This window comes from Corythoichthys intestinalis, chromosome 3 (assembly GCF_030265065.1).
Source record: "Corythoichthys intestinalis isolate RoL2023-P3 chromosome 3, ASM3026506v1, whole genome shotgun sequence".
NCBI classification, from domain to species: Eukaryota; Metazoa; Chordata; class Actinopteri; order Syngnathiformes; family Syngnathidae; genus Corythoichthys; species Corythoichthys intestinalis.
In genome coordinates this window covers 42,677,541-42,703,232 of record NC_080397.1, presented here as the reverse complement: position 1 = coordinate 42,703,232, position 25,692 = coordinate 42,677,541, and the positions used below count along the sequence as shown (strand labels likewise).

Sequence of the window (25,692 nt, the reverse complement as noted above, 5' to 3'; positions counted from 1 at the left end):
TTAACTTGTTAAACAGTTGCTGTTGCAGCTCATTGTGTGTAAGTGAGGAGATTGAGCAAATTTGAGTGGACTAACCCAAAGAAACATTTAATAAAGACAAGCATTTTTACACTTTGTTCTTGTTTAAAAATAATTCGGTGGGATATTAACATGTTTAAAACATAACCATTACATTTGAAGTGCTTAAATACAATTTATCAAAATATATATCTATACATATCTATACATAAGTTGTTGTTTTTTTGTTTTGTTTGTACTTTGAGGGAAAAAAGTGGAAAAAAATATCTTATACAGTATTTATCTCTTTCCAATGCTAAATCTGAATAAATACATTGAACACACACACACACAAAAAAATTGTTAAATTTTTTTTGGGGGGGGGGGGTTTGGTGGGGGGGGCGCTACTTTATGTTTTTTTCACTCATCGCGCCGAGTTCTGGTCCCCATTAACCGTGAAAAACGAGGGATCATTGTATATATAAAATTGTCAGTCCACTATCATTCAATTTAAATAAAAAACACAATAAATATTAAATTATGTTGTATTATATGTATATGTATGTATTGTATGTATTAAACCTGTTGCACTTCTTGTTTAGAAATGATTCGGCGGGACAAATGCATGTTTAAAACTTATACTTATTGCATTAAAACATATTTATTAAAATATACATATACATAGAAGTGTTTTTATTATTATTGTTATACGCTGGGGGAAAATAAGTGAAAAATCATGTCTGAGATGTATCTCTTTCCATTGCTTAATCTGAATAAATATATTGAACACATACAAAAACAGGGGGGAAAAAACTTTTTTTGGGGGGGGGCGCTACTTCGCGGTTTTTCACTTATTGTGACGCGTCCTGGTCCCCATAAACCGCGAAAAACGAGGGATCACTGTACATATGAAATTGTCAGTCAACTATCATTCAATTTAAATAAAAAACACAATAATATTAAAGTATGCGATATCTGTTGCACTATAAATATTTTCCGATTGGAATCAACTTCTGTAAGGAAAGTTTTGATTGAATTGTTTGCTTGATTTAATCCTATTTTCTAGTTAAATGACAAGATCTTTTTTGTCCCTAACGAAATGACTCATTACCTTGAGTGTCATAGATGCTTTGGATGATATCGTCAGTGTCCAGCGGGACTTCATGGGATAAAGCATATGTTTTCATGCTCAGGTCTGTCATCAGATAAATCCCCTCCACAGTGAAGTAACAGTTCTGCTCCTCTTTGTCGTCTTCATAGAGGAGCACTGCCGTCTTCCATGCGAGGTGCCTGAACATAGCGCTGAAGGTCTCTGCCATTTTTACGTAGGATGGTGCGATGCGGGTGAGATGGGAGTATTCGGTCGTCTTGTTGCTAAAACTCGTGGCCAGGGCACCTGCTGAGATCACCGGAATATTCCAGTGGGAAGCCAGTCTCACCACTGGCGCCGCCTCGTATTCGCAGACTGGACCCAAAATCAGATCGGGCTTCTTCTCGCACGACCTGTCCACCAAATTGAAGACAGCGTCATTGACGCAATTGGAGTTCTCGAAGTGGATGTTGAAGTGGAGATCGGAGTACGGGGCTCCGGTCGTCTTCAGCTTCATCTGCGCGTACCGGATCGCCGGAGCGACCCTCGCGTATGAAAAAAGATATGTGTCATTTTGGGGCAAAAATACCACCACATCTATCTCATCGGTGATGGTGTGTGTCACGACTTGTTTACACAAGATAAAAAAGCACACCCACAGCGAACTGAAGAGTGACATGACCCGACCTGTTAAATCACCAAAAAATGTTAGTCGAGAGGCTCAACTGTGTTTTTTCCCCCCCAAGGCTCCACTTGGCAATGCACTTGTAGTCGCCTTCCGCCGTGACAGTAGTTTATTTATTATTTACTCTACTGGACGAAAAAAAAATCTTCAAAAGTGCATGTTTTATTTTGAATTGAGATCTCCTTGAATTTGTTTTAAATGATCTTCTCAACTGTTTGCCAGCTAGGATAGTCTCCACCAGTATGTGGTCATTACACACGCTGGCTGTGGCCTGGAGTTTTGAAGCATCTTCTTGGGCTTCGTCGTGCGTCATTGGAACGCTCCCCACCTCCTTCTTAAAGCTACACAGCAGCAATGCATAGGAAAAGGGTCCAGCTACAGCCTGGTGATACCTGCACTCATATGACACTTGCAGCCAAGTCATGTACTAGTATATATACTAGTCCTTCTAAAAAAAAAAAAAAAAAAAAAAAAAAGCATATTGTGATAAAGTTCATTATTTTCTGTAATGTACTGATAAACATTAGACTTTTATATATTTTAGATTCATGACACACAACTGAAGTAGTTCAAGCCTTTTATTAATTTAATATTGATGATTTTGGCAAAAAAAAGTCAAGAAAAACCAAAACTCCCTATCTCAAAAAATTTGCATATTTCATCCGACCAATACAAAAAAGTGTTTTTTAATACAAAAAAAGTCAACCTTCAATTAATTATATCAGCTACGCACTCAATACATGGTCGGGTAGGGTTGCCACCTTTCAGAAATAGAAATAAGGGACGCCCCCCCTCGCGCCCAAAGCCTTACGGGCGAAAAAAAGGGGCATCCCCAAAACTCCTAAAATGCATAGAAATGTATGTATTTTTAGATGAGAAAACTGTATTGTGCACTTTGCGGGCATGGCAGTTTCGTTGCAGCAGATTGTTTTTTTTTTTTCTTTTCTGCAGGTTAGTGAAAACGAAGTTGTGAATATCGTAATTAACATTTGTGTTGTTGGCACTGAATCCGGTCACGTGATGCATTGACAAGCCAAATTTCTTAAGGGAAGCTACAATTCCAGCAGTTGACTCGTCTGCATTCTCTATGAAGTCCAGCATTTTGTTGGTGAGCCCATACTCTGGACTGAAGTACTGGACAGCAAGAGGAACATCTTCCTGCTCAATTTATTCGAGGCATCAGTCTGTATGGAGAATGGGATGTGTGACGTTAAGATCTTAAGCACATCACCCACTGCCTTTGGACGCAGGACTTGTTTCAACAGTGCCTCTTGCTTGTTCTCCCCAAAGTCATTTTCTTCACCATTTTGGAATCACATAAAAATCTTCTGATTGAGCCTGTGTCCACAGTCAGCACTATTGTAGCTCTGGCTGGCTACGTTTTACTGTGTGGTATACCTGTGTCACCTCAGCTGCAGTACTTTAGAGGGTAGGAGTGGGATGATGTCAAATTCAATATTAATCAATCAATAGATAGCATATATTTGCAGTAGGACTATTTATTCGGTGTTTATTTGCTGTTAATCTATTAGGAATAATTCCAAATAAGTAGCATTAGTTAGCGTAACAAAATAACATGTTCTTTATGGGTACATAAATTCATTCCGTATTGATTGATAATAAATGCATGTTTAAAAAAAAAAAAAAAAAATCAACATTCCCAAAAGTAATCAACCATAGTAGCAACTGAAATAGCCTAGCTATGCTCCTATCAATGCAAGATGAAGGTAAATATAAATATAGCCTATATGTTATACATATACAAGAGCATAATAACATACCAAATCAAGCTCAGGGGATGTTTCAGGTACAAAGAATTGTGACGAAGGCTCTTCTGGGATCTTATATTCCGTTTGTGGAGGTCCCCTGCAGCATGCTGTTTTACACTTCCGTGAGACACTGCAAAAACTTTCCTGCCTGCCTTGCAGTTCGCATTATAATCATCATCAGTGACTCTATCGAGCCACTCCAGTCTAATTTTTGGAGACGTTTCCCCTTTTGAGGATGACGTGGGGTGTCCTGAACTTCTAATGTTGAAGAGACATGTTAGTTTAGAAAACGCGCTGGGCGGTGCACTGAGCAGAGAGAGCGAGGTAACTAGGCAACGAACCCGGAAGTGGCGCGCAGTGCAGGGCAGACAGCAGCGGGCAGGCAGATAACTATCTTGCTGTCTTTAATATCTCCTGCCCTTTTTGTTCATTATTGTTGGCTCAGTTCAGTGGTCACTCATGAGCGCAGGTGTGTGTTTGTGTGACAGACGTGCATGGGCTGGGCGCACCGCTGCTCAACACGCAGGAGCCGCGGGTCGCGCGGGGTCGACCCATTGGACAATTGTGAAATACGGAATAAACTGCGTTCCGTATTGGTTCAATACAGAACGCAACTTCTAATTCCCAATTACAGAACGATTCCATATTTCAAGAGACGGGTGGCAAGCCTATGGTCAGGAATCGTTTTGCAGAAATGACTGCTTCAATACGGCGTGGCACGGAGGCACGGAGGTGTTATGGAGGCCCAGGATGCTTCGATAACGGCCTTAAGCTCATCCACAGTGTTGGGTCTGGTGTCTCTCAACTTCCTCTTCACAATATTCCACAGATTCTCTATGGGGTTCAGGTCAGAAGAGTTGGCAGGCCAATTGAGCTCAGTAATTCCATGGTCAGTAAACCATTTACCAGTGGTTTTGGCACTGTGAGCAGGTGCCAGGTCGTGCTGAAAAATGAAATCTTCATCTCTATAAAGGTTTTCAGCAGATGGAAGCATGAAATGCTCCAAAATCTCCCGATAGTTAGCTGCATTGACCCTGCCCTTGATAAAACACAGTAGACCAACACCAGCAGCTGACATGGCACGCCAGACCATCACAGACTGTGGGTACTTGATACTGGACTTCAGGCATTTTGGCATTTCCTTCTCCTCAATCTTCCTCCAAATTATGGCACTTTGATTTCCGAATGACATGCAAAATTTGCTTTCATCTGAAAAAAGTACTTTAGACCACTGAGCAACAGTCCAGGGCTGCTTCTCTGTAGCCCAACTCAGGCGCTTCTGCCGCTATTTCAGGTTCAAAAGTGGCTTGACCTGGGGAATGCGGCACCTGTAGCCTATTTCCAGCACATGCCTGTGCACTGTGGCTCTGGATGTTTCTACTCCAGACTCATTCCACTGTTTCTGCAGGTCCCCCAAGGTCTGGAATCGGCCCTTCTCCACAATCTTTCTCAGGGTGCGGTCACCTCTTCTGGTTGTGCAGCGTTTCCTGCCACACTTTTTCCTCCCCACAGACTTCCCACTGAGGTGCTATGATACAGCACTCTGGAAACAGCCTATTCGGTTTTTTTTGACTTTTTTTTTGTCAAAATCATTAATATTAAAACAATAAAAGGCTTGAACTACTTCAGTGGTGTGTAATGAATCTTAAAATATATGAAAGTCTAATGTTTATCAGTACATTACAGAAAATAATGAACTTTATCACAATATGCTAATTTTTTGAGAAGGACTAGTACATGGCAAGGGCGTAGGTTTGCATATGGACGGTAGGGACATAACACTACCAACTGTTCAGGATACTCAAATTGTCCCAACCAACTTTTAAGCAATCTTATTTGCATTTTATATTATAATAGTTGTTAAATACGTAATTTTGATTGTCTTCCCATACATTGTAAGGATAAAATTGACACTATTATTATGAAGTCAATTATTTTCATTATGTTCAGACTTACATTTACCCCTTTTCACGTGCTGAATGTGCCAGTCCATTTTTTTCCCCCTCAAATGCACATTTGATTGGCTGATGACTTGACCCCTCCTCCCCCTCCTCCCGCACATAAACAATCAAACAGCCGCCAAAGAATTACATGTCGACGACATGCAGTCTATTTGAAGTTTTTTTCTCCTCCGGGCAGCAGCAGAAGCACCCACTGTAAGTAATGTAAAAAGACGTCAGTGTTGTTGAGGTGGGGAACACGCCATGAGTGGTGTGGAGGTTGGGGAACACACCACTAATTTTGCTACTGAAAGTCCGACTTGAATCAGAGTTAATATAATAATAAAACTGTGTGAACTTGCTAACCTGTAAACCTTGAGTAAGAAGCTGCATAGAGAGAAGTGTCCTCCTGTACGTCTTTTTTACTGTTAACGTTAATTAAACTGTGGGAAATGTAGTGAACTCTACTGGAAACGATAGAACTGAAAAGAAGCTGCTTATAGAGTATCACCCAATACCTATTAGTGCATTTCTTTATTAATTAAAATGTATTTATTTTCTACATTATATACGGTATTTAATATTTTTATTTGCACCCTATGCAGACATTTTTTCATATAATCATACATTAATTATAATTGTGTTAAAAAGTTTAATTCATCCCTATTTAGCTTTTCCCATAATTGCTCAACCCCCTGATGCAGAGATGAAAATAAGGGAGAAGATGAAATAGACAACTATTTAAAGCAATGTTTTACTCTTGTGGTGAAGGACAATGAAAGCCAACGTAGTTCCATGTATAGGTTAAGTAGTATTTAGCCTATCAATTAATTAGGTTCATATTGGTGAGAAATATAACCCTGGCCACCGTTCACCCAATCTGTTTGGTTTTATTAATGTCTCATGTCGTCTGTTCAGCCTCGCGCACCTGCTCCCCACTGACTAACATACAGTATATCCCTGATCTCCCATCACCTTCTATCTCCTCGGCTCAACACGAGCAGCATGTCTTGTCATACCACAGCTCAATAGGCTACAAGCGGCCGGTGACAGACTCAAATTGGGCTTTGTTCACGGTGATTGCGAATGTAAACGTTCAGTGTTAGCAGCTATTGTTCATTTCCGACATCACCGTCTACAGCCAACTCTAGCTCTAATTCTCTGGCTTCTTGTCCCCCTTATAAAAAAAAAAATCATTTTTTCTCGTTCTCCTCTATGATCTTCATCTCTTTCTTTTATCTTTTCTTTTCTGCGCACCCGATTTATGACGTCTCGCCATGTTTAGAGTTTATAACTAGAGATGTCCCGATGCCGATCGATCGTGTCCGATCACGTCATTTTCAAAGTATCGGAATTGGCAAAAAAATATCGAACATGCCTTTTTTTTATATATATATTTCTTAAATAAATCGTTTTCTTATTTCATTTAACGTGACAGACATAATATGTTACACTCATCCAAAGTCTTTAGTTTAGGCTTAAGTTAGGGTTATCAAATTTATCGCGTGAACGGCGGTAATTAATTTTTTTTTCAAATTTATCACGTTAAAATATTTAACGCAATTGACGCATGCGCTGCACGACCCACTCACGCATTGTCGCGTTTAATCTATAATTGCGCCGTTGTACCTGTATATAGAGCTAAAAGGCAGCATTAAATGAGTAGAGTGAAATTTGGCAGCCTTTGGAGCCTTTTTTTAATTGGCTAAAGCCTTACAATCCCTCTCCCACTGATTAGAAATATCGTGGGATGCAATGTGGGGAAGAAAGGTAGTAGTTGATCTTTTTCTTAACACCCTATGTTATTTCCCAACGCAGAGAAGATAAATCAATTGGTAGCACTACGCACAGCCATGGTTCCACTTCCCATCATGCATTTGGGCATGGCTACAGTATCATTTACTGAAAGCTCAACAAATACACTAGATGGCAATATTTAGTCACAATATACAAAGTCACAAGTCTTTCTATCCGTGGATCCCTCTCACAGAAAGAATGTTAATAATGTGAATGCCATCTTGAGGATTTATTGTCATAATAAACAAATACAGTACTTATGTACTGTATGTTGAATGTATGTATTCGTCCGAGTTTTATCAATTTTTTTCTTAATGCATTGCCAAAATGTATATGATCGGGAAAAATTATCGGGAATGATTGGAATTGAATCTGGAGCAAAAAAAAGCAATCGGATCGGGAAATATCGGGATCGGCAGACACTCAAACTAAAACGATCGGGATCGGATCGGGAGCAAAAAAACATGATCGGAACAACCCTATTTATAACAATAGCAGATTTTAATTTCCCGCTTCAGGGTACGTAGTGTAGCATTGAGTGCGCCAGAGTGGGGTCAAACCATTCTCTGCTAAGGCGGGGGGCCGTGGTGCAAAAAAGGAAAAAATATATATTTGAAATATTTAATATGTTAGTTTTTAAGTATATATATCCCCTGTCGATGGGATTGCAGCAGTCAAATGCAAGTATCCCAGTTTGCAAACCCTTCCTCGAGATGTCATTAATACCCATTTTCACAGGCACCTGTCTGTGCTCGACTCTACATCACTGTATATACAGTATGCATGGATATAAGGTCACAAAATCACTGTGCTCCTAAGCGGTTTAATTTTTTGTGTTAGTATTTTCTTCACCATTTGCATGCTCAAGTACTTTGAGCCACCGTACTTGGTGTCCCTTAAATGAGATGCCAACAGATATACTTTGGTTTATCATGCAATGTTAGTTATCTAATGTGCACAGAGACCAACAGTTGTTATTAAAATCTACAGTATAATGGCCAGTGGAGTGGGCAGTAATTTTCAGAGGTAGCCAAGGCCACAACGACCTTAACAATATTCGCCCCAAAGAGCTGACTGAGCTTCATTTTAAAAGATTTCAACAGAATCAAATAATGCAAATGGTGAGAAAAAAATCAGTAGGCAGTGGTTATATTTATTCTTTTGGTGTAATACAAACATACAGAGCCATTAATTAGAAGGCTTAAAACTCAAAATACCTGTCTAATTGGTGAATTCATGCACTGACACGCGCCGTCAGTGAAAACAAGTGTCCTTTTAGGGTCCAATATACAAATTAATATATCGAAGGTTCTGTGTTGTTTGGTATACAAGCTGCAATTAAATGGTGTATCTGTCTAACAATTTAATGTACTCAGAAACAGGACCAGAAGTATTGGAAAAATGACAGTCCTTTGGATTTTGTCCAGCTCCACCGCAATTCATTTAAATTGTTGATTTTAAATGTAGTTTAACACTCTAATTGTCACCTATGTGATTAATACATAACATCAAGTCAATTTAAAGTCAGCTTGATTAGGTATGAATTGCTACAGGATGAGTTCTGACAGACATCCCTGTTATTGCTATACCCTTTATTTTCCGGTGTGCAAGCTCCCTCTTGTGGCAACATTTTTTAAAAGCAATTGAAAAGTCTCATGTCATAATTTCACCACATTTCAAATGTTTATTCACCTATTTAATTAATTTTTGTTTGATTGTATGTGGCCATAAAATCCTTTGTCTCTGCAGGTAAACCGCAAAAGTGTTCAATCAAATCCTTAGAGTTGATTTTAACCATTTTTGAGGGTTTTTATAGCTTCAGGACTTCAAAATGATTGAAGTATTTTAAATCCACTCCTTCAAGGGTTTAGGTATAACCATTGTAAGAGTTAAATCATATTGTTAATTTATATTTTTCTATCAGGGTTCATATAAAATAATTCCCGTGAACAAAACCATTTATTAAAATAACATTTATTGTTCCGAGGGCCTCCTAGAGAAAGGAACATATACGTAGCTATTTGGGCAAAATTTCCTTTGGTTTGTTTTCAGGCATCAATAAATGTGACCATTTTTTTGCAGCATTAAAATTTTTTTACCAAAATAAAAATGTAGTGCATTGTCAATGTACAAGTCATTGTTACTAAGAACATTAATCACAAGAATCGCGTCACAACCGGTTTAGCATGGGTACCTCTTCCAAATGATAATCCAAGAGAAATATAACATCTTACATGTGAAATTATTTGAAGCAATGCAACTACTTTAAGGTTGCTTATTTACATACATAGTGGTGGTGAAGACTCGATGAAATTCAATTTTGTCCATATTCCATGGTGCTAAAACAAATTATTTCTTACAATATGATACATTACTATGTACATTATGTGGAATCAATGTTCAACATTCACACAGTTAACGTTTGAAAGTTTCTTTCTTTCTGCATTTATTGTCGTATGAGTTGTTTCATGGTTGAATAAAAACAGAAATCAGGATAACCAGACCAAATACTGGTGTTGAAATCACTTTGCAGTCATTTCAGTCCCTTTTTTATGCATACTGTTCAAGTATCATGCTCAAGAGGCTTGCTTGATGCAAGTTCCCACACTCTCCTGGAGGTTCACCTTGGATCTAAAGAAAGAATATAACTTATTAAGCATCACCTTATAAGCTTTTTTTTTCTCTCTCTGAACATTCACTTTCAGTAGGTTGAACTAAAACTAAAACATTCACATTTAAAGGGAACCTCGGATTTCAAGACTTGTAGGCTCTAATAATCCACAATTGTTCTCTTTTACTGAAATATCGTATTAGAAACACATAAAATATTGCCATTGATTTAAAAATCTATTATATTTAGGACATGTTTTGACCCACAGAGGGCGCCATGTTATATGTGTGCAATGGACACCCCGGGTGATGACGTAGTTTGTCACTGTCACTAGACGAACACTACCGGTGTTCTGCAATTCCTTCCGTAGCGGCGAGACGTCCAACACATGCGCACATTGGTTAAAAGCTGCGAGTACTTACTATTTGTGTTTATATTGAGTCTTTTATTAGCGTTTCATTGCCTCGAAATTCTTTTCACATGTTTCCCTCTCATACTTTTAAGATTGTGTTTTCTTGTGGTTGCTTTAAAGCAGATTGTTGATCTGTTGACCACATTAGTCACGTATCGTATTTATATCCACCCTTCTTTGATATCACTACGTTTAAGTATTTTCGTAAGGCATCTTTATTATTATTTGTCTGTATGCATCTAAACTAGGGCTGTCAAAATTATCGCGTTAACGGGCGGTAATTAATTTTTTAAAATTAATCACATTAAAATATTTGATGCATTTAACGCACATGCCCCGCTCAAACAGATTAAAATGACAGCACAGTGTCATGTCCATTTGTTACTTGTGTTTTTTTGGTGTTTTGTCGCCCCTCTGCTGGCGCTTGGGTGCGACTGATTTTATTGGTTTCAGCACCATGAGCATTGTGTAATTATTGACGTCAACAATGGCGAGCTACTAGTTTATTTTTTGTTTGAAAATTTTACAAATTTTATTCAAACTAAAACATTAAGAGGGGTTTTAATACAAAATTTATATAACTTGTACTAACATTTATCTTTTAAGAACTACAAGTCTTTCTACCCATGGATCGCTTTAACAGAATGTTAATAATGTTAATGCCATCTTGTTGATTTATTGTTTTAATAAACAAATACAGTACTTATGTACAGTATGTTTAATGTATATATCCGTCTTGTGTCTTATCTTTCCATTCCAACAATAATTTACATAAAAATATGGCATATTTTAGAGATGGTTTGAATTGCGATTAATTACGATTAATTAATTTTTAAGCTGTGATTAACTCGATTAAAAAATTTTAATCGTTTGACAGCCCTAATCTAAACAAAACGAGCTGAAAGCGCACGGTAGTACTTTGGGAGTCAAATCCGCTTCTTGTTAACGTTTCGCTGGTGTAGCACATTTTGGCAGAACACTGGTTTTGTCATAAGTCTCGTCTCATCCTGTCTTTCCTGTTCATTTTGCTTTTGCTGCTCGTTTTGCTGTCATGCTCATTAATGTTCCTCTCGGGTTCAAATTAAAAGGGCTGAACAGATGACATGTTCATGTCGCTAGAGTCATACTGCGGCAGATTAAGCCAGTGATCTCACCGCCCTGCGTCGTCAACAACAATGGCGACCTACTAGTTAAACTAATTTTACAAATTGTATGAAAACGAAAACATCAAGAGGGGTTTCAATATCAAATTATTTTAACTCATAATCACGTTTATCTTTTAAGAACTACAAGTCTTTCTATCCGTGGTTCCCTTTAAACAGCTACGTAAATAATTTACTTTGTAAAACAGGAAAAAGAACGCTTACCTGTTATGTGTCATGTGACTCTTGACCAGGTGGCCAGCTGCCAGAGCAGACATGAGTGACAGTTCCCCAGCCAGCACAGTGGCACAAACCACTTTGGCAAGCTGCCTGGCATTCTCCCCTGGACAAGCCTCACTGGCCCCCTGTACGCCCAGCATCTGGGCAGACGTCCAAACAAAATGCCTGACTCAAGAACTTTTAACCACCACAATGGCCAAATAATGTGTAAGTACAAACTATGCCACCATTGCTTTATCAACAGTGTTGCTTTCATCAACGATGACGATAACAAAAATATTTTGTTAATGAAAAATTTTTGCATGTCGATGACGTCACGATGAGAAGCTAAAAACGTGTCTTGGGAAACTAAGGCTATGTCTACACTGGGACAGATAATTTTCTCCAGGGTATTTTGCCGACTATTTTTATACCTGCCCACACTTCATTTAAGGTGTCCTTAAGCCCCCCATTATAATGGATGCTGCCTGTAACTGAGTGAGAGATTTACTCTTTTTCAAAAGACTGGAAAATAAATTAGTGTATGAGAAAGGCAGGTACAGAGGCGCGACCCGGCGCGCTTCTGTGCGCACATTATTTTTTCGAGCGAGAGGGGAAGAGAGAGTTGGTTGCTCCTCGACTTTCAGATTTCCAGCTGTGGTTTCAAGTCATGTCAATTGAAAAATGTCCTGAGTGTGTTGCTAAGACCCGTGTGCGTCTGTAAGAGGTGAGTACACGAACCTGCTTGTACTGTTTAGCCTTTATTGTTGTTGTTTTTAAGGTGTTAATAGTTAGCGCCTAGCGCTTAGCTAATTAGCTAATTCGCTAACGTGTATTTCATATGCAGAACGTGTAAAACCATGATTAAGTATAGCGGTACTAACACTACAAACATGCGAAATAGTACAGAAATCTGTGAAAACAAAGTATATTGGTTGAAGGAAGGCTTATTTCTAAAGACACATTGTTTCCAGAAAATGTGGAATTCATTCCACCTGTGTAAATTTTATTGTATTGTTGAGAGACATAAGTACTCCCTTTAAAATGGTTAAAGTTTTTGCACTTTCTTGTAAAAATAAATAAATAAAAAAGCAGCTTAAGGGCAGCTTTTTGTTGTTTCCATCGTTCCTGTTGAATCATTAGGATATTTATATAACTGTGATCATCGTCAATACCGTGATCATCGTTCAAGAATCGTGGGGTGCCTAAGATGGCACACCCTAGGTCCAGGTGGGTTTAATTAATTGCAAAAATAATGTGCCATTTTCCTGCTGAGTGTGTATTATCATCATGAAGATGTTGATATCCTTGTAGACTCTACAATTATGTGCTCGTCTGTCAATGTTCATTCGAAATTGTTGGAAACCTTTTATTTATTTATTCATGGACTAAAACTTTTGAAGTTTATAGACAAAAACATTTTGAGAATTGTCGACTAAAACGAAACGAAGACATTTTGAAATGACTAAAATATGACTAAGACTAAAAAGTATTTTCGTCCAAGAAACTGAGATAAAAGGGCTTCCAAAAACAACACTTTTTATCAATAACAAACACAACAACAAAAAAATCTAAACATTTTAAATGATAATATGGTGAGTTATGCTGACTAAAAGTATACACCAGGGGTCCCCAACGACCAGGCTGCGGACCGGTACCGGTCCGTGGCGCATTTGGTACCTGGCCGCGCAGAAATAATAATTTATTAACGACTGCATTCTGGACTTTGGCCTGTGCCGCTTAACACACCAATATCCTTGTCTACTCTAGATATACAACTACAGGATAGGAGAAATGCATTGATTGGACTGTTAGCACTAAATCTCGTTTTGAATATCTATGCGCGCTTGGACTCGATAATAAGGTATGACGCTGGTCGTCGCCAATCACATTTCTTCCCGGAAATAATTAGCCCCCACACTAGAATGACTGAATAACAGTCGTCTTTGGACAGAGTTTTTACGGGGAAAAGGGAACCTGACGAGCCAGAAGATGTGCCTACTACCTCGAAGAAAACAACATTTATGCTACTTCCCAATCACTAAAGACCCACGAACTGCGAAGGAGTGAATTCGTGACCCGTATGTGAATAAACCAAGCGATTCGAGCATGTCTGTGCAACTGTCCACGATGGGGCTAAAAACAAATGCTATTTTATATTTCCTGTATTTTTCTGCCGCACATTGCCAGTGTTCTGACAAAGTTGGCATGCGCGTAACGTTAAAAAGGACCGCGAATGCAGCGATTCCAAAGTACACACTACAAACTTTCTTTAACTAAAGGAATATTAACTTACGTTTGCCATGTTAGGTGCACACAACAACTGCACGTAGCCCTCTCACTTAACGACTTCGCCAAGTCGTTAAGCATTAATTTACGCCATTTCCGTGTTGCGCATGTATGTTAATGATGTAAATAGTTTTTTAGCACAATTGGATAACATTGCGAGTCCAACTGAATATAAAAGAGGGCTTTTTTCACCGCCACAAAAGCTTTGAAAGCAAAATTTTATAAGGGTGCAAAATTTGACAGAACACCGGTCCGTGAAAAAAAAGACCCAAATCACACCGGTCCGTGGTGCAAAAAAGGTTGGGGACCCCTTGTATACACCATAGTTGCACTATTATTACTAGTGATCATGCCATGTGAGCATACCTGAAGGCAAGCTTGCTGAGGAAGCAGGTTGGTTCCACCCCCTACTGTGCCAAGCTCTATAGAGGGCATGGTGCAGCTGATGTAAAGGTCTTCACCTGTAGGGCCTGACTCCTCCATTAAGGTGATGCAGTTACTGCTGCTCACTGACTGAGCAGGATCCTGAGGTAAACATTTTTACTATGAAACTAGGAATGCCATCAAAAAAAGCACAAATAGAATGTTACTACCTGTCCACAGGCAATGTATATGGCAGCTACTAGGTTGGCTGCATGTGCGTTAAATCCACCAATACTGCCAGCCATAGCTGAACCCACAAGGTTTTTATTGATGTTCACCTCCACCAAAGCTTTCGTCGAGGTCTTCAAAATCTGAAAAACAGTAATCAACAATCGTAAATGCCAACAAACTTGCAATTGCTATATTTAGAAGGATATTTATGTTGTAAATGGTTGCCTTTTCCTTATAACTACATGTCCCTTTATAGGGCTAGTGAGTATTTTTAGTAATGTAAAAAAAAAAAAAGTAGTTAAATAAAAACTTACTATAAATTATTAAATAATTGAAACACTGAGTCCACATGTGTGGACATCACAATTTGGGTCATGTAGGCCAAAAAATATTAACATTTGATATACAATTATGGCCTATATGACCCAAAATGAGAGGTCTACATTATGTAAATGCTAGGTCTTAAATATAAATATTTATATATATTTTTAATTAATAATCATTATTTTCATATATTGTTTATGACTAAATACAACTTTTGATTTATAAGACAACATTAATAAAATAAAAATGAATAAAACCAGAAGAACACTCTAAGGTTGATTTTGGTTTTCATAGAATTTAACCAACTGCCTGCCACTAACAACGATAGACTGCGAGGATTGGTTGGGAATAATCATGTTTTGGTGCCATTGATGGGACTAAACGCCGAATCCATTTTGATCGGGAGGGCTTGCAATGGTTATTCACCACCAGCCTCTCCCAGTGGATGTCTAGCATCGTCAATAGCAGTCAATAAGGCAAACGACCACCCTTAAAAAGGATTAAGTGTCAAAGTTACCAGACAAGGTGCACTTAAAGAGAATGATAATACTAAGGGGCTGTGAGATATCAATATAACCGTTATGTGGCAAGATTACAAATATTAATAAATCACATTCATGAGTAATTATCGAAAATAGATCGAAAATTACGAACATTTCCCAAAGTATTCCGGAAACAGCCGAATGGGGCTTTGACGTCACAGCCAGGAAACAAAAGGTCGAGGCAGGTGCCATTGTTGTTTATCGATGAGAGAGTTGCGTTCGTTTTTTATCCCCCCCAAAAAAATCGCTAAAATGGTTCAAACCTGTCATGCTATGTGGTGTACAAGTAGCCATTTGTCGCAATGTAATACCCATGATTTCCCGAACGCGAGAAAAAGAGCTGGACTACGCAGACAATGAGTAAAGTTCGTTCGTGCAAAGAAGGCTAATTTTGCAGACCCAGCCTCCGGCAAGGTTTTGTGTGGTGCGCATTTTAAACCTGAAAGCTATTCGAACTATGGACAAACAAAATCTGGTTTTGCTAAGAAATTGCTGCTGAAAGCGGATGCGGTGCCCACCATACACGCGCAGCCAACTAAATGTCCCGAGATATCAAGACAGAGGACGATGACTGGCACTGATGAGACCACCCCACCACCCCAGGCAGGGGCGGACTGGTAATCTGTGGGTTCTGGAGGATCACAGAACGGCCGGTGCCCTGGACGGCCGGCGGCCGCCATTCCTTATACATCACTGTTTTTATCCCCCCTAGCCTCTCATTATCTACAGTTCGCATCCAATCCGACAGGTGGCAGCAATGCGCCTGGCTGTTCATTGCCAGTCTGATAAAAGAACGAAGAAAACACAAAGTGCCCTTCATTGGTTCTTTGTAGAAGCAAACTAGCGACGAGCGTTAATGCACAATATGGATGGTGGTGGCAAAAATAACAAAAAAAGGGTGGCACGGAGAACTTAGGTTAGGGAGAAAAAAATCAAAGAAACAGGAGAGCAAAGCATTTAAATGTCTTAAGTTTACAAATATTTTCACAAGCAGCAGTCTGGCTGCAACGGCCATGTCGGGTAACAGCAGCCTAGCCCCCGGCAATGGTGAGAGGGGTAGCGGGAGCCGCTCTGACGTGCAGCCGGTGTAAGGAGAGAGAAAAGAAGAGGGAGGGTGTAATGATAAGCTGGTGGAAGTTCCCCATACAAGCGCAGGGCAAGTAAAAAGGGATGAAGAGAGTCACTTGCTCGGTATACCGGAAATTGTTATCCACCAGGTAGCTACATTTTAAATGACAATTAAAGGGTTAGTGCCAGCTAGTCCATTTGCAATCGTGTCAAGTTACAGTATGCTAGTCCTACTATCACTCTCCTAAAGAAAAATATTTTAGCTGTAAAACAACGTATGCACACGCAGCAGCAATATTAATTCATAAGAAATATAACAAAATATTAATAAAATGAATGGTTTTACTTTAAAGTTTAGTAAGTCAAATTGATATGATTTTTTTTTTTTAAATCGTGTATATATCGTTTTGTTTTCTGGTTAATACTTTCCAATGAAGGTTATGTATCCAGGATTTGTCTTGAAATGTTTATTGTATTTTCATTGAAATTTATTATTTGTATGGCAAGATTAATTATGGCAGGGGTCTTCAAACCGGTCCTCAAGGGCCGCTGTGGGGCCTGGTTTTTGTTTCAACCGATCGAGTACGGACAGTTTAACCAATGAAGTTTCTGCTAAAACAATCAGCACCTGACTGCACTTGTAAAACACCAGATTGGTGCATAGGTGTTGTCTTGTTTTGTTGGAATGAAATCCTGCGCCCGCTGCGGCCCTATGTGGAATAGTTTGGAGACCACTGAATTATGGCATGAACAATGAAATCATTTTATAGACAGAGATATATAGAGATATATTAGAATAAATTAGATACATAAAACTAGCTTTGAAAAATAAATTCTTTCATTTGTTTTTTCAGGTTGATCATAGAGCTAGTACAGAAAATGAACCCAACTCCAGTTCAGCATTGCAGTACTTTGAGCGCCCCAAGTCAGACAGTCACAATCTAGACACATTTTCTTCATTTTCTCTCAAAGTGCACGAAATTGATGCATTTTACAATTAAAAAAAAAAAAAAAAAAAAAAAAGTCTTCCCGGTTATGCCCCCCGACCCCTAGGGGGTCCGTGTTTCCCTTCGTATAGCGATTCTTGTGGGCTGGGCCGAGTCAAAGTCCAGGGCTGCTTTTTAGTCCCAGTCCGCCCCTGACCCCAGGCGAAGCAAAGGAGGGGAGCAGCCAAGCTCGAAATGGCCAGAGTGAGTATTCTTTTTCAATAAAACACATATCACGCATTGGATATAGGACTGGACACATGTATAAATTATCGCTCGTAAAATATATACAACAAATCCTCTAATCCCATTCATATTTGTGTCTGTTGGCAGAGCGAAAACCTATGATAGCACAATAAATGATAATTATTCTATACATTAATTTATTTTGCTGTCACGGTGTATCAGCTTCACAAAAAGAAATGCAAAACAAACTATTCGGTGTTTCCCACACGATCTGTTGCCGGTGTTTCATCAGTGTGATTGCTCCCCTCAATGATCCCTTCATTAGGCTGCATTGACTTTCGTTTGGGCTCAAATTGATAACCCACAACACCAAAGAAAGGTTCATAACTCTCCTTGTCACCATTAAAAGAACGTTTGTTACGTCGGATTCGTTGCTGCAACTAGAAAAAAAATTGTCCGTCAACATCGCTGCCATTCAGTACTAAGCACTGAGCCGGATGTTTCCTAGTTGTGACGTCACACACACAATATGCTAGATTTCCGGGATCTCGGGCGCCGGTCGTTTTAGCTGGACAATCGATCCAAATTTCTATCATTTTCTTGGTGTTGCGATGTGTGTAATTACACGTAGCGGCATGATATGAATCCAAAAGGCATGCGTTTATGGATAAATGATGGAATATTAGCATTTCCTCAGGTGTTGTAATACTCTTTAAACGTACCTCTTTGACCACATTAGCAGGGATAGTAGCCTCACAGACTGCCGATCTTCCTCTTCCTTCTATCCAGTTGACTGCAGCTGGTTTCTTATCTGTACAGTAGTTCCCACTGACAGCCAAAACTTGCAGCTCTGGAAAGTTTTGCTGAAGTTTGCTCAAAGCCTGCTCTGTACCCTGAAACAGGACCAGACACACTTTCAGAATGTGTGGTACACTACATTTTTCCATTCTAACACTTTTTTACACAATACAGAAAAATTATGCCTGACTTAATGAACCTCTCACCTTTGAGATCATATTCATTCCCATTGCATCCCCTGTCTTTGAATGAAAACGGATATACAGATTTCTCCCTGCCAGACCAACCAGTAGCTTCTGGAGACGAGCAAACCTGGCATAAATCAATCACACGTGTAACTCACTATGGCCAACACAATACATAAAATGGGTGTAAATGCCAACAAGCTAGCTGACAATTTACCTGCTTGTGTTGTCAAAGGCTTCTTTGATGGCTTGGAAACCATCTTTGCTCTCTAGCCAAGCTTTGACCTCAGCAGCCTGGCAGGCAGAAGGAAGTCTTACCACAGGTCCTCGGGTCATACTGTCAGCTAGGATGCAACTTCTGGCTCCACCGCCAAGCTACGGAGACAGAGGCCAGCCGGACACATACAGGATGAGAACATAATACAGTTATCAAACTAACAGCAGGGATTAACTTTATTAATTTAGTACAAGTAAAGTCACATTTATTGGTGTCTAGCTGGCTGAGAGGCACTTTGCTTAAAGGTCAGCCTTCTAGCCTATTCCCGCAAACTTCATCACCGCTGTTCGCCGTATAGCCGGCTGAGAGGCACTTGCTCAATTTGCTCTCTGCCAAAAGTCATCCTCCTCGCCTGGTTCTCGATTGACTTTTGTTTTTTTCTCTCTCATATGCATAGCCTTGACGCACAGCTTTAGTGACAAAATCTTATAGATATCGAAATACAGTGGTAACTCGACATACGATCGCTTCGACACACGGTCTTTTCGACATGTTGTTTCTACATCCGACGACATGCTCGAAATACGAAGCTTTATGACAGCGCTGCAGTTTCTTTGTTTTCCCGGAAGCTCGGCGGACTGGCTCCAAGAAGGTTAGTGCAGGTGGTGAAAAAATGAAAAAGGTCACACTTACATTGAAATGAAGATGGAAATGACAGAAAATTATGAACGTGGCGTGAACTGGCTCGACAATACAGCCGTAGAATGTCTACAATCTCGACGGTCCTTCTCCGGCCTCGGTTCACCAGTCTTTATAAGTTAAGATGACAATTATTATTTCGGTAACGTCGCCAAACAAATCGGCATCTTCGTCAGGTTTTTAATCTTAATTCAGAACTTGTGCAACACAACATGCCTACTGTCCGCCATAGTTGACGCCAACAACAGAACAATAAACGAGAAAATTGTGTTTAGGCACAGCACACAAAACACATCCGCCACATTAGAACCCGATTTGTTACATTATTACAGGAATTACAATGATTATTGTTTTATTATTATTCTGATTTTTATTTATAATTTATTTGTTTTGTTATGTGTAATTTCCATTTGTAATTGTACCAGCAGTATTTATTAAGGATTTAGTGTCGGTTTTCGGGCTTTGGAGCGAATTAATGAATTATAATGTATTCTTATGGGAAAATCCTGCTCGACATACAACCATTTCCACTTACAGGTCCTGGAATGCACTTTGTATGTAGGGGTACCACTGTACTATAACTCAGCTGGACTTGCAATTGGCTAAATAGTGCAAAAATCAAATAACCTAGAGGCAGTTTACATGGCGACTCTGCGACACCAAGACTCAATGACTGTGGTGCAGAATGGCCTTGCCTTTATATGGTGTCAGCGAAAGCGGAAGGCAAAGACGCAGACCTTTCAATCCAGGCTCCAAAGTGGAAGGATTCGATTGACGGGGCTATAAGGGGCTTGCTCCACATCCATATCAATGGAAAGTTCCCGCGCCGATAACGTCAGCACTCGCACACATCACATTGGGCGTGCGCAGCGGTGCTACTAAACATCGTTTTCCCTACATCGTTGTCACACGGAATTGCACATTGTTCGAATGGAGACGGAACCATATAAATGCAAATTTTAAATTTGTCGTATTCTCGGAGCGTCACCATGTAAACTGCCCCTTAATAACGCTTTAAAAACAACTAAATTTACCGCAATTGCTCGACATCCCCGATTGGTGCTCGCAACAAGGCATCCCTCAGTCGTTGCCATGGGAACTTGGAACTGCTTTCCATCCAGATGTAACGGCCCAGCCACACCCACCGGCACAGGCATATAGCCAATCACATTCTCACAGCAGGTGCCCATAACCTGGAGGACACATTCACAGCTATGTAAAATATGCAATAGAAGATGACCGCAGCAGAGTGACCTCACCTTTGAGTAGTCATAATCAGTGAATGGCAACGATGAGAGAGCAGAGGGAGAGGGAAGCTTTGCGGATATCATCTGTCGACGTATGGCCACACCTCTCTCAGGTGTTTCCATGACCGCCTCCAGTTTGTAAGAGGGAATGTGTTTCGAATTGACCAACATTATCACCTCAGCATCACTGAGAAAACGAGCCCCTTGCTGCAAAACATGCCATATACTGTATGTCAGAGATCTGCTTGAGATCAGATGTCAAAAGCTTTGCATGTAGGACTACACCCGTTGTCAAAGGTTTTGAGACATTTTACTGATCAATACCAAGAGAAAGTGTTTCAAATCTTTTGACCGCCGGTGTAGAGGGTAAGTACAGGTTTCATACCTCTGGATTGTTGAGAATGGCCACACATTCAGCAAGGCTCCGAGGATTTAAGGGAGGCAGAAGGTGTAACTCTGTGATTTCAGATTTCTTTTCCTCTTCTTCAAGAATAGAGACATTACTTGACCCAGGATCATTGACAGAAACAAGCAGGGGCCGGATAACTTCATCTAGAGAAGCAATAGGAAGAAGTGATTTTGAAGAATTGTTGTTGCTGTACCATTAGCAGTGTTGTAATCTGATTACTTTCTTTCAGTAACGAGCAATCTAACGCGTTTATTTTTCCAAACCAGTAATCTTGTCAGGAATGCTGGGCAGGCAGGTGGTGTGTGGACCCAAGTGCAGGGAAAGGGAAGCAAGGCAAGCTGGTGCAAAAGTAATTTAATTAAAGCCGACAGAAAAACAAAGTACAAACCAAAACTGAGGTAATCCCAAAAACAGTCGCAAACAAAACCCAGGGTATTGGCAAAAGACTGGTCTCAAAAACTTACTAGGCAGAGGAACATGAGGGCTGTGACGTAGGAAGAGGCAAAGTTGACGCTGGCATGAACAACGACATTGACATAGACTTTGACATTGACAATGACGCAACCAGGAGTGACAAGAAACTGGGTGCTTATATACACACACACAGACAAGGGGTAACGAGACAATGAACAGCTGGGTAACACAGTAGGATGCAGATTGCAAGATACACTAGGAGAAGGCACAACAGATGAAATCAATGGGCAATCACAGAGACAAGTCACACTAGGAGATACCAACACAAAACCTAACAAATCTGATTAAAGTTAGTTTCCTCAGTGCCTGTGCGTTACTATTTTGTTGTTGTCCCATAATGTATGTAGAATGAAGAAAACTGTTGTCTTGTGCGAAGAGCATTTCAAACAGAAAATTTTGCTCTTGATTTTAGGAGTGACATCACATATCACGTTTTCTCATCAGGAAAAAAGAAGGGTCCAGTGTATCCCCAAGCTAGGTAAGTGCTGTCTGCATCACGGCGCCGGCCAACAACATAGCCTAGCTACCTTGTCAGGACGCAGTGAAAGAGGCAGGAGAGATATCACAAACGGTTGCATTTGCTCAATGGGCGTTGCAAACTTTGCGCGGTCTCAAAAAGACTGTTGATCACTAAAAACTCTACATCCAATTCAAGGAACAACTTCGAATTATACAGCACAGCGCGACACAACCCGAAACAAAGCCTACAGGTAACGAGACAGCCAGCACTTTTACAGTTTGTAACTTGCCTTTAAGTATGTTTTATAGTTGTAACAATAAGCGGAGTTTGACTTTTGTGGGAGGGGGGCAAAACATGTTGATGACCCTGAAACAAAAGTCAAAGTGGAAAAGTGGACACACCTCATCATTTGTACGTTTTATATATTTTCACTACTATTGTAAATTCTCACTGAAGATATCAAAACTATGAACGAACATGTGGAATTATGAACTTGGCAAAAAAGTGAAAGAACTAAAAACAGGTTTTATGTTCTACATTCTTCAAGGTATCCACCCTTGTGGTGTGTCCAAACTTTTGGCCTGTACTGTGTATATATACATACATATACATATATCCATCTTGACACTAACAAGCTAGTCACATGATCTGTTTGAAAAATAATTTTGACCTATTATGAAATACTTTGTAGGATTCTTGTTCATTTCATTCATTATTGTTGTTTGTTTGATTGCTTTACAACTTTTATAGACAACATTTTAACGCCTAGGTCTTTATTTTGAAGGGGAAGTTTAGAATTAGAGTTAGCGGGGATTTAATTAGTCGTTGGAGTTGATTTGAACAAATTCAGTGCAGTTTGTCAGTTCTTTGTTAGTTTCAGGGCTCCGGAGTGGCTAAGCTATCGCGACTCAATGGTGGTTGAAATCAACTCCATCGACTAATTAAATTCCGCTAACTCAAAGATTAAGACATATCTGAAAATTTCAATTACTAAATTACTAGATTACGAAATAACATTTTTCTGTTTTCATTCTTATATCGTGGCAGCAAAGGAAGAACAATTGGTAAAAACCGATAAATTACTTTTAAAGTAACTTAGTTACTTTGTTCATAAAGTAATTGTTAAAGTAACTAGATTACTTTTTCAAGGCGTAATCAGTAATTGCAATACTTTTTCAAGTAATCTGTGACAACACTGGCCGTTAGAATAAACGTTCTACTGATACACTATGACAATCATCAATTAAAGTCCACCAGCAGAACAAGGGAGTAATCTAGGAAAGAATGCTACCTGAATATAATTGAGCATAGACATACCAATATCTTCCTTGTTGGCTGGTGTGATAGAAGGCAAACTTGGAGAGGGTGGAGGGCACTGGGGAAGAGCAAGTTCCTTCCTACAGCAAGTCTCAGTGGCTTGTCGCGGAGGCAATGGCTGGGTGGGCATTGTGATTGGATTCCTTATAGATAGGGGAGACTCCATCTCCACTTGTTCAAAAAAGATGTACTTGATCGCCAGCAGCAAAGCCAAGGCTAGGCAGATCACCTGCTCAATATCCATTGTTATCATTCTGTGGGAAAACATTGGGACAAAAAGTTTATATGACACTTTTTGTTCTTCACAAAAAAAACAACATTTTAAAGTAATTCACATCCACTTACGGTACCTTGTGAGGTAAAAGTGCCACAGAGGTATCTCTGGCTCAATTCTCCTGGGTGAGAGGTGTTCTTCATCCATGCCACCCAGTGGAATCCCCACTGTAGCATTGAACAACAGGGGCTCAGCAATCCACCTACTGTGAGCATGAACCATAACAAGGCCCAACGACTGCAGACAAAGGAGATGCACAACGCATCACACACGTTCTCAGAATGAAGAAAAACACCCATGAAAGAATCAAAACACAATAACAAAAATGATGTATGACTGAAAATACCATAATTATTTTGACTCTCTGGGTGACAGGATTCGGTTTGTTATCCTGTTCTTCCTCAAGCACCCGAGAGAAGTGGCTCAGCTGCCAAATTGGATGGCCTTCTTGGCTTTCACGAGACACCTACAGGAAATACATACAATAATTAGATAAAACTAAAATCTTTTGTACACAAAAGAACCCACAGGGAAAAATTAAACTCTTACCTCCAGCACCAGTGACACACACGCAGGGAAGAATGTCATGAAGACAAAATAGTTGGCCAAAATAGACATGCAGCCAAAGCAGCACATTATTTCTAACTGTCGAACACCTGAAATATACAAAGTTATAAATTATTTTACAATTTCATTTTAGAAATTCGATATTAAAAGAATGTACATTCAATGAATCCACTGGTTTAATGTTTTTACTCAGTTTTTTTCTCCTTATTGACCTAATAATCCACAGACTGCATCACACATGACGATCCCCAATAACATTAATACCTGATAGTGATATCAATTCTTTAGTTATACTTGCAATATCTCACCGAGAACTAATAAAATATAACCGTACCTGACATGGTTCCCACACCGATCACTAAGCATTCCACCAGGGCATCTAAGGTGAATGTAGGTCCCAACACTGCCATACCTCGAGCAATGTTCTCACGGACTTCATCCTAGAAAAAAAAAAAAGAGAGAGAGAAAATAAAATTAAAACAAAAAATCACTTAATCATTTGATATAGGTTCCACTGCACAAGTTTTGTACCTGAGAACTGGAGCTGAGGGCAAACTTGGCAAGAGCACAAGCTTTGGAGAGGTCAATCAGAAGCAGAAAAAAAGGTAGCGCCTCACTGGAAGGCATGCCAAAACAATGTTGATGAGTATAAACGTTCTCAAATGTTAACAATTTTGATAGCAGCATTATGCTAAAAACAAATCTTACTTGAGGCCGGTTAGTTCTTTATCAAGGAAGTGAATGACCACTGTGCTGAATACAAAGCTGGAAAAAATTGTGAACAAGCCTGCAATGCCTAAAAGTAAAGGATGAGCCAAAAATCACATACAGTTGTAATTTTAGTCATCCCCTCCTCTCCCCTTTGTAACATCAACAAATGTCATACCTAAAATGTATTTGGATCCCAATTGTCTTAAACTCTGGAACTGGAAGTAAATGTAGATAATGGCAATGCAACGTGTAATGGTAAGGATGATGATGTCACTGCTCAGCATTTGCTGTTAAAAGATTGTAAAAGCAAATTTAAAAAAAGGTTTAATATTCCAGCCCCCTAAATAGAATAAGGTGTTACAATATATTTGCAATCTATTTCAATGTAGGTTTACTCATTGCATTCACTTACCTCATCTGTTTTAGGGCAGTCAAAGTTCCAGCCACAGATCTGGTCATTTCCCGTGAACATATTCATGGACATCATACAGACAGTGAGGGTCACGGTGCCTACGATGACCTCCCAAGGATGGGAGGCCACCACAAGGCCGTGAATGCGGAACAGATGGGTCAGCATGGTGGAGGGCTGTCCAAAAGCAGAATAAGAGAATCACAACACTGTGAGAGCAAAATGAAGTACAATTTTCCATACACTGTATGCAAAATAATCTGAATCAACTTAA

The 25,692-nt window shown here is 39.6% G+C and overlaps 2 protein-coding genes across 4 annotated transcripts in view; both read right to left on the bottom strand.

Annotated features, from left to right (window-relative positions):
- The window catches only part of npr3 (natriuretic peptide receptor 3), a 43,815-nt gene extending 41,707 nt beyond the window's left edge, over window positions 1–2,108 (bottom strand). The window contains exon 1 of one of the 2 annotated variants that reach the window (XM_057832939.1): window positions 1,109–2,108. In XM_057832939.1, the coding sequence (XP_057688922.1) occupies window positions 1,109–1,766 (658 nt within the window). In that variant the 5' untranslated portion in view covers window positions 1,767–2,108. The remainder of the gene's footprint in view (window positions 1–1,108) is intronic. The other variant, XM_057832938.1, reaches the window with a different exon arrangement.
- A 6,381-nt stretch (window positions 2,109–8,489) lies between these two features.
- Window positions 8,490–25,692, bottom strand: part of hmgcra (3-hydroxy-3-methylglutaryl-CoA reductase a) — a 20,198-nt gene continuing 2,995 nt past the window's right edge. For both annotated transcript variants that reach the window (XM_057832001.1, XM_057832000.1), the window contains exons 4-22: window positions 25,422–25,595; window positions 25,185–25,296; window positions 25,007–25,094; window positions 24,830–24,914; window positions 24,633–24,738; window positions 24,281–24,387; window positions 24,078–24,197; window positions 23,808–23,968; window positions 23,458–23,711; window positions 21,183–21,349; window positions 20,810–21,004; window positions 20,585–20,743; window positions 18,852–19,009; window positions 18,656–18,761; window positions 18,374–18,544; window positions 14,545–14,685; window positions 14,318–14,476; window positions 11,669–11,823; window positions 8,490–9,909 (exon numbers count right to left, since the gene is read on the bottom strand). In XM_057832001.1, the coding sequence (XP_057687984.1) occupies window positions 9,855–9,909; window positions 11,669–11,823; window positions 14,318–14,476; window positions 14,545–14,685; window positions 18,374–18,544; window positions 18,656–18,761; window positions 18,852–19,009; window positions 20,585–20,743; window positions 20,810–21,004; window positions 21,183–21,349; window positions 23,458–23,711; window positions 23,808–23,968; window positions 24,078–24,197; window positions 24,281–24,387; window positions 24,633–24,738; window positions 24,830–24,914; window positions 25,007–25,094; window positions 25,185–25,296; window positions 25,422–25,586 (2,664 nt within the window). In that variant the 5' untranslated portion in view covers window positions 25,587–25,595 and the 3' untranslated portion in view covers window positions 8,490–9,854. The remainder of the gene's footprint in view (window positions 9,910–11,668; window positions 11,824–14,317; window positions 14,477–14,544; window positions 14,686–18,373; window positions 18,545–18,655; window positions 18,762–18,851; window positions 19,010–20,584; window positions 20,744–20,809; window positions 21,005–21,182; window positions 21,350–23,457; window positions 23,712–23,807; window positions 23,969–24,077; window positions 24,198–24,280; window positions 24,388–24,632; window positions 24,739–24,829; window positions 24,915–25,006; window positions 25,095–25,184; window positions 25,297–25,421; window positions 25,596–25,692) is intronic.